Here is a 9,600-nt window from a genome sequence, read left to right as displayed (position 1 = left end):
TGACATGTACTTTTTTCTTTAGTAAATTTCAGATTTACTATTACATGAATAAATTTCAGATTTACTACTTTAGAAGTAGATTTCGAAATAACTCTTCTCAGTTATTCTGCCTCATTCGGAGGTGAGTTGTGATACAATCACAATCAAGTGCACGTTTGCATTAATAAGATTCTTATTCTCCAAGAAGGAAATATAATCATGGCTTAAGCGTATTAAATTATGATAGGTACTACAAAAATAAATTGACGCATATATATGATTTATTGCTACCACATTCAATTCAAGGAATAGGGCATGTCAATGGGATATATTTCATGACTATTTATCAAATACCCATTATTTTGCCTTAGCCATCATTAGGGGTGTACAAACCAAACCGCTAAGTCAAATCGAACCTATGAATCAAACCAAACCGAGGAAAAAACCGACTTATGGTTTGGTTTGGTTGGTTTGGTGTTAAAAAAAATCGATCATTTTTGGTTTGGTTTGGTGTAAGCAAAAATAAAATCAAACCGAACCCAAACCGAACCGACATACTACATATATAATTTTAATTTCTTATACATAAAAAAATATTACTTATAATCTACTTTCTAATTACTTTTATTACTTTTTTATATTCAGAAAATAGATATATATTTTTGATCTTTAATTGTAATATTTGTCCATTAATAACAAATTACTACAAAGCCCAATTTTAATATAAAAACCTCAAACTCTTCAATTGCTTCACTTTACTGTTTACTTTTCAAGTTTTCAGAGAGTTCTCATTATTTCCTCATCTTACTTTCATCTTACTTTTCTCATTCTCCTTATTCATCAAGCTGTAATTTAGGTTGTTTCACTTCTTTCTCTTTTTTCTTATGGAATTATGTTATAAACTTATAGTTAATTATTTTATGGAGTTAATTAGCTTTTAATAAGTTGTCTCCAGTTCTTCAATCTCTTGTATGCTCACATTTTATGTGAATGGAACTTTCATACAAGCTACTATGACTAGTGACTTAGAAATTGAACCACCGGGTATCCACATAATATTATTTTGATAGATAGTAGTTTAGACGTCTTAGTAATTTGCCAACTTAATTTTTATTGAAACTACTCTATGATCATTATTTTTTTTTATCTTTTTTGTAAAAATATTTAATTTTTTCTTCAATCACATTATAATTGTAAAAAAGCCGAGAAAATCGAAAAATAAAAAAAAAGATTAAAACCGAAATAAAAAAACGATTGTATATTGGTTTGATTTGGTTTATAGATTTAGAAAACCGACGTTATTGGTCTGATTATATTTTAATGAAAAATCGAACCAACCCGACCTATGTACACCCCTAACCATCATAATATCATCAATATGGTGCATTGAGATTCAAATCAATATTGTATCCATATAAAGGCGTCTTAGGTATAAATCGATGGGACTTGAACACAACATATTATCATTCCTTTTGATAATATTGTTCTTGAGGAATAAATTTAAAACATAATAGTTCAAAATCAATTATTTTTCCTCAAATTCAACAATAATTATATTATTAGTAGCAAAAGACAAATAACATAAGGAATTACTAACCTTGAAATTCTTTAGATTTATAATCTCACCTATTTGGCAGAGTCTCGTGCTGCTAACGTGTTATAAAACAATAAAGAGCAAGATGAAGAGTAGAGAGAATATAGAGAGCGGTTCTTATTTCTCTTGCTTGAGGGGTGATTTACAATGAAGGAAGACCTTTTATTTATAGGGAAAATTTACTCCTAATTTGAGTAAAAGACAGATGATTCAAATCCTAATAGCTATTAAAGTAGATCTTGATAGACATTCACTATAATGTAAGTATATTTATAACATAACTATATTAGTTAAAGAGAGAGTTGAGACAAGAAAAATATTTTAAGTCTTTAACTATATTCACTATATAAAGAGAGTAATTATACATTAAAGGAAAGTATTTTTGTGGTGAAGCTTTGCACTCTTCAAATAATCCGGAGTTGCTTGAGTTGCATATCGTGATGGACTGTTGCATCCTGGAGGAGACAAATCAAGAGATATACTTTCGATGTAAATTATGCCTCAGTGAATTTGAATCTCCTTAAAGAGAGCGAGATATCTGTGTCTCAGTCAAGAAGAAGATTATCTTATTTTCTTTATTTTTTATTTATTTTATTATTTCAATCGTAGTTATTGTAATTTGTGGTATATTACACCAACAACTTATCTTGAAGACAAAATAACTAATCTCGAAATAGCTAATTCTAAAATGAAAAAAGCTAAAAAATACCCCTGAACTATCTGAAATAACTCAAAAAATGCCCCTTGTAAGATTTTTGGCTAAAAAATACCCCTCTGTTAAATATTTGGCTCAAAAATACCCCTTCCTCTAACGGAATTCGAAAAAGGATCAAAAATACCCCTGAACTATCTGAAATGGCTTAAAAATACCCCTCTGTTAAATATTTGACTCAAAAATACCCCTTCCCTTAACGGAATTCCACCAAGCATGCCACCTAGTTAAAAAGAACTACGTGACTATGCCACATTACCATCCACATGTAAAATGTTACTATTTTTTAATTATATGACATTCCTTTCTTCTTTATTTTTATTTTTATTTTTATTTAAAAACGTCAGTGAAACATACAAATTTTACACGACTTTTTCATTTTTAATCAAAGTAGACAAACGGTGGTTACATAATTTTTTTTGGAAAATTTTTATTAAATGTAACATCGCTATTATCAAATTTCGTTGATCATCTAAAAACAAGTTTTTTCCTATTAATAGGTTTAAAAGTGTGAAACCCAATAAAAGAGTCTTATCAAACTGATAAACCCATTAATTATTAGGTCAGTATAAAAGTTAAAATTAAGATTTACTCGTAAAAGTACCAAATTTCAAACTAAACTTCAAATTAGTTACTCAAAAGATGTATTTGGCTTTGCTAGCTTTTACTCAAAATGCTTATGTTTAAATGATTTAATAAATACCTCCTCTTATATAAAATTAATGAATCTTTGAATGTGACATACATCTTCAAAAAGTTAATGAATGACATAATTAAATAATAATTTATCAATATTAAGTATCATTTTACTTCTTTTCAAACTTGTTCTAAAAATAATAAGATTATTTATCAAAATTGAATTTAGAAAAATGAATTCATTTCGAATGATTAAACAAGTGTTAAAAGGAATTCATTTATTTTGAAAAAGAATTTGCATGTAGCAAATTCAACTCAATTATTAATACATCAACATTTGCTAGCTTAAAAGTTAAAATTCTAGTTCCTCCTCCGAGTCAACATCAGATCAAGATCAAACTGTCCCTCATCCCAAACGACAATAAAAAGATGAAATTCAGAACTTTTAAAACACTAATGAAAAGGTGAAATTTAGAACTTTTAAAACACTAATGAAGTAATTAGGAAAAGATTGTTTTTTTGATTTTTCCGTTTCATTGTTTTGCAGAAAAATAAAAATAAAAATAAAGAAGAAAAGAATGCCATATAATTAAAACTACTAACATTTTACATGTGGATGGTAATGTGGCATAATCATGTGTTTTTTTTATCTAGGTGACATGTTTGGTGGAATTTAGTTAAAGGAAGGGGTATTTTTGAGTCATTTTAGATAGTTCAGGAGTATTTTTGATTCTTTCCCGATTTCCGTTAGAGGGAGGGGTATTTTTGAGCCAAATATTTAACGGAGGTGTATTTTTGAACCAAAAATCTAACGAGAGGCATTTTTAAACTATTTCAGATAATTCAAGGATATTTTTGAACCTTTTCCGATTCTAAAATAACTTGTTTCTGCCAAACGACTCCTTAAATTGGTCCTTTTCAACCAAGGATATTTTGGGAAATTCAACCACTCACGGGCTCTGAAAATGGTACAATCCCCACCCGATTCATTTTGTCACTTGTCAGCACCCGTTAGCCTCTTTTAACCCGCCAACACCATCATCCAATTAGTTATCTCCACGTCACCTTCCCCCATTGGACCTTCCAATCCAACCGTCCATTTACATCCAACGGCTAACAGTTCAATATTCTAGACTTTTCCATGAAACAAACCTCGCCGCTTTAACTTAACCACAGTTAGTTAATGCCAAAACTAAAATATAAAAAAAATAAATATAATAATAATAATAGTAATATATTTCCTCCGTTTTAATTTGTTCGGCCTACTTTTATTTTTATTCGTTCAGAAGAGAATCACCCTTTCTTTTTATCAACTCTTTATTTTTATTTTATTTTTATATAATATATTTAAAAATTAAGAATTAATGAACATTTTGTATTTTCGACTTATCTTAATTTAAGACTAGAAAATTTTAAAATTAAATACAATAGTAATACTTAATATCCTTTTCATTTCAATTTATTTGACCTACCTTTTTTTATTAGCTAACTTTTAATTTTTTTTTTCATTGCATGTTTAAAACTACTATTTAAAATTAATGTTCATTTTAATAAGAAGATATTTAACTCCTTAATTTAAGATCAGAAGATTCAAAGTCTTTTATAATCGTTGGATTCTAATCTTCTCGCTCTTTGTTTAATTCTACGTCGAAAATATATTTGGTGAAATTTCATAAGCCATAATCTAAGAAAAGTAGAAATGTATATAAATTTTACTATCACCTTATAGAAGTAGAGAGAATATTTCTGAAAGACTCTCGACTCAATTATATTTAGGCTTCGATAAGTTTTCCTACTTTCTTAAAACAAAAACTGTATGCCAAATTAAAATAAATCGAATAAATTAAAATGAAACTAATAATAAATTAAAAAAGAAGAAAAGAAAAAACTTTAAATGGTTGGATTTATAGATACAGAAAATATTGCAAGGACGTACAAAGAGAGAGACATAGAGAGAGAGAGAGAGAGAGAGGGGGGTACATATAGAGAGAGAAAAGAAGAGGGGTTTTTGGTGGCTTCGGAAAAACTTGGGAAGACTGAATCCGTTGATTACCTTCATCTTCTCCTCATCACTATCGATCAGACGGTTCACATCACATCACATCAAATTACTGAAAACCTCTCGTACAGAGAGGGACGATCTCTCTCAGATCTGGCCATCTGGTAACTTCATTCACTCTCACTGCATCGCGTTTCGTTTTTGAGAGTCAAACTGTATGAATTTTTATCTTTTTTAACTTTGTAAGGGGTATATTTTTTTCTACTCAATTTGTTCGTTTATTATTACCTTTCGCTTTTCGTGAGTTAAACTACATGAATGTTGATATAACTTTTTTAAGAGTATTTTTTTTTTTTGAACTTCATTCATTTGGATTTTGTGATGTTTTGTTTTTTGAGAGTTAAACTGTATGAATTCTGATCTAGGTGTTTTTTTTTTTTGAACTTCATTCATTTGGATTTTGGCATGTTTTGTTTTTTCAGAGTTAAACTGTATGAATTTTGATCTGAACGTTTTTAGAGTATTTTTTTTGAACTTCATTCATGTTTTGTGTTTCGAGAGATGTATATTTTTACTATCTTTTTAACTTTTTTAAGAGGATCTTTTTCTTTGAACTTCATTCATTTTGTGATGTTTCATTTTTTGAGAGTAACTGTATGAATTTTGATCTTTAACGTTTTTAGAGGTATTTTTTCTTGTCATTTTGAGAAGAATTGTACTTCTAGTATTTTTGTATATTTTTTTTTGAGTATTTAAATTGTAAATGTAAATATTGAATTAGTTTTATTTAATCTAGCTTATAGTCAAATGGATGACTGTGAGTCGAACTGTTTGATTTGAATTTTGGTCAATAATTTAAGATTGATCTGTTGTTCACTGTTTATTGTGGATTTATCGCAGTATTAGTGATGTATTATTGAATTAATCTAATTTAATTTAGCTTCGAACATTAATAAAATTGCGGTTTTGTATTTTACAGTGGTATTAGTGGTGTAGTTTGAATTTTTGGATATTTAGATTTAAAATTTGAAGTTTTGAATTGAAGTAATTTAATATAGCTTTGAAGATTAGTCACATCGACTCTCATGAAGCAAAGATGAACAGAGGGAGTATTGTTCTTGACATGTTATTTAATGTAATGGTGTTAGTGATGTGGATTGAGTTTGGAGTTTCCTTTTTCATTTACTATTTTCGCGCATTTGAATGAAAATCGTTATAAGATTTTGTTTGTTTTGAGTAAATGTGAGTAATCAATAAGCTAAGATTTGTCGGTATGTATTTCTATGTTATTGGATTAAAAAAAGGAAAGTTTTGAGTGTCTAATGCTTTTAATATTTTAGGTAAACGTGTTTATCGTGTGTAATTAATCTGAATTTTTGTTAATCTTATTGTGTGCGCACGTGTTTGAAAAGAGTTTCAGTTTTGAAGTGATTTATAGATTTTCTTTGATTGAAGTAATAAATGCTATGTTGCTTGATTAACATGGATTGGTAAATGGCACGTTTAGTGTTAAAGAATTGTTTATTCGGATTCTTGAAGATCTTGTCAGTCTTGATATTGCTGTCGTTCGGATTCTTGAAGATCTTTGGGTTTTGGTCATTTTCTTGATTAAGAGCATAAATTTATTTGATACTGTCTGTGCTTACAGATTGTGTTCATTGCTATATCCACATCAGCAGATGGCTCTCTCGATGTAACATTTGGGGATCTTCATCATTCGCTGTTCAGAACTTGACGTGCGAGTGATAGCGTTCTTGTGTTCAGTGGTGACAGTTTCGGGGGTTGGTTTTTGATTCCTCTTTTCCTGATTTATGATCGTTTCTGAATTGATTCTTTTGGTGGTTTGCGCACAATCGGCTTCTGAGTTGTGTGTGTCGAGAAGATCTCTTCAGCCACCGTCTCCTGACTTGTATGTCTCCTAACTTGGACAGTCCAGTCCAGACGCAGATGGCTGTAGCAGTATTTAAGAGTCCTCTTGGTGGAGAGTACCATGGAAGCGGTAGGATGGAAGGGAAATCTACTGGGAGGAGACGGGTTTTTGTGCAAACTGACACTGGTTGTGTACTTGGGATGGAGTTGGACCGTAGTGACAATGCTCATACTGTGAAGAGGAGGTTGCAGATCGCTCTCAATGTTCCAACTGAGGAGAGTTCTTTAACATTTGGAGATGTGGTGTTGAAGAATGACCTTAGTGCCATTCGGAATGATTCTCCTCTATTGCTGACAAGGAATTTTATGCATAGAAGTTCATCGACTCCATGTCTTTCACCTACTGGGAGGGATGTTCAACAGAGAGATCAGAGTGGCCCTATAGAAATACTGGGGAACTCTAGTCACTTTGCCAAGACAAAACAACTTGTCAAGGAGATTGTGAAGGCTGTCAAGAATGGAGTTGATCCGCTTCCAGTCCATAGTGGACTTGGAGGCGCATACTATTTCAGAAACAGCAGAGGTGAGAGTGTTGCTATTGTCAAGCCAACAGATGAAGAGCCATTTGCACCAAATAATCCTAAAGGTTTTGTTGGCAAAGCTCTTGGACAGCCAGGCCTAAAACGTTCAGTTCGGGTTGGAGAAACAGGGTTTCGGGAGGTTGCTGCATATCTTCTCGACTATGATCATTTTGCTAATGTGCCGGCCACTGCATTGGTGAAAATCACTCATTCGATTTTTAATATCAATGATGGTGTTAATGGGGACAAGCCTCATGGCAAGAAGAAACTTGTCAGCAAGATTGCATCTCTGCAACAATTCATCCCTCATGATTTTGATGCCAGTGACCATGGAACATCAAGCTTCCCTGTTGCTGCTGTGCATCAAATTGGCATACTGGATATTAGGATTTTTAACACAGACAGGCATGCAGGAAATCTTTTAGTTCGGAAGCTTGATGGTGTTGGGAGGTTTGGTCAAGTAGAGTTAATTCCCATTGATCATGGCCTCTGTCTACCAGAAACGTTGGAAGACCCGTATTTTGAGTGGATTCATTGGCCTCAGGCGTCCATTCCATTTTCAGATGATGAACTCAAGTACATTGAGAAACTTGATCCTGTTCGTGACTCTGAGATGCTGAAAAGTGAGCTCCCTATGATTCGCGAAGCTTGCCTTCGTGTCTTGGTCCTGTCCACCATTTTCCTCAAGGAAGCTGCTGCTTATGGGCTTTGCCTTGCTGAGATTGGTGAGATGATGAGCAGGGAATTTCGTCGTGGGGAAGAGGAACCGAGCGAGCTTGAAGTAGTTTGTTTGGAGGCAAGGCGGTTGATGGCTGAGAGAGAGATTTTGTCTCCAAAGGCTGAAGTTGATGAAGAGGATTTCCAATTTGACATAGATTACGAAGATGCAGGATATGATTATAGTCCAAAAATGGCCTCTGAGGACTTCACAAGCAGGAACCCGTTTCAGTTTCCATTTGGAGGAGGAAATGGCCGCACTCCACTCTTTAAGCTAGATGAAAGCATTGAGGAAGAAGAAAGTGAAGAGGAAGAGGAAACAAGCTTCAACTACGTCCCAGCCCCCATAAAGAGTGTGGCAGAGTCGAAGCTATCGATGTCCCTCAAGAATGTTAGTTTAGGTGATAAGAACCAGAAGCACCCTTACTTTTCTGGAACAAAACCAGAAAACGCCTATCTTGCTAATTCTTCATCTGGCCACAGGAGTGCGAATGAGCAGCTTCCTGTGAGTTCCAGCTTCGTGAAGGTAGCAGATATGGATGAAGAGGAATGGCGTCTGTTTCTAGAGAAGTTCCAGGAACTGCTGTACGCGGCTTTTGCCAAGCGCAAATCAGTCGCCCTTGGTCAGAGGCAGATACAAAGGCTCGGTACTTCTTGCCAGTTTTGAGATCACAAGGTACTACTACTACGACATCTCACTACTAGTATGAGTTAATGCCTAAATAACTCTCGTGCATGCTGGTGGAAGTGAAGTATTTCTAGCTTTAGGTTGGGTTAAGTGGTTAATGCTCTCCCTTGAAGGACAAGTTATAGGGCGGCAGTAGCTTTGATATAGATGATGCTGTAAATATTTTGAAGGCACCTGAGTGGAATTGCTGAGTAGAATGGTGTTTTTCCTTTTTCTGTTTGATGTCTTTATTTTTTTCTCTTTCACTTTGTCTCCGAGACTGTTAGATAAATAATTTGTAGTAGAATGGAACCCGAAAAAAATAAAGCAAAAAAAGTTGTGTAAATGTTGGATGTGTGTTCTTTTTAGTATTTTGTTTGTTCTCATATACCAAAGAAACTTCGAGAGCTTTCCGAAGTTCCTACTTTAGAGTGTAATTTTTTGTGTGAAAGGTGTTATTAACAACTACTCAGTAACTTAAAGGTACTTGCTGTCCTATGTTATCTGATTATCCCTTCGCCAGTTATTGTATACATTGTCATGTAGCGTTCATTTTTCCTATTCCCTCAATGTTGCTCACCATCCGGCACTAACATTTTTGAAGAGTTCGAACAAAGCCGGGCATGAGGTGTTGTGTCCCTTCCTCGAATAGTCCTAAAAGTGGGAAGAATTGCACAGCCTGTTTGACGCCACCTATGCAGAAAGAGTTGTGGATGAATAATGAAAAGTGCAGTGTAGTAGGTCCCTTTGTGGGACCAATTGACTCTTCAGTGCACTGAAGAGTTCACACACTATTACATCACATTGGCAAGATCCCTATATTTTATATGGTCTAGAAAATTCATG

At 33.2% G+C, this 9,600-nt stretch overlaps 1 protein-coding gene across 1 annotated transcript; it reads left to right on the top strand.

Annotated features, from left to right (window-relative positions):
* Nucleotides 1–4,413: 4,413 nt before the first annotated feature.
* LOC107847412 (phosphatidylinositol 4-kinase gamma 7) lies at nucleotides 4,414–9,100 on the top strand. The gene is made up of 2 exons (XM_016691632.2): nucleotides 4,414–5,084; nucleotides 6,569–9,100. The coding sequence occupies exon 2, from the start codon at nucleotides 6,832–6,834 to the stop codon at nucleotides 8,752–8,754; it is 1,923 nt and encodes a 640-aa protein (XP_016547118.2). The 5' UTR covers nucleotides 4,414–5,084; nucleotides 6,569–6,831; the 3' UTR covers nucleotides 8,755–9,100.
* The last annotated feature ends 500 nt before the right edge of the window (nucleotides 9,101–9,600 follow it).

The sequence above is a fragment of the Capsicum annuum genome, chromosome 11 (genome assembly GCF_002878395.1).
Source record: "Capsicum annuum cultivar UCD-10X-F1 chromosome 11, UCD10Xv1.1, whole genome shotgun sequence".
NCBI lineage: Eukaryota > Viridiplantae > Streptophyta > Magnoliopsida > Solanales > Solanaceae > Capsicum > Capsicum annuum.
The sequence above is the reverse complement of the archived record's forward strand: the minus strand, read 5'-3'. Positions and strand labels throughout refer to the sequence as shown.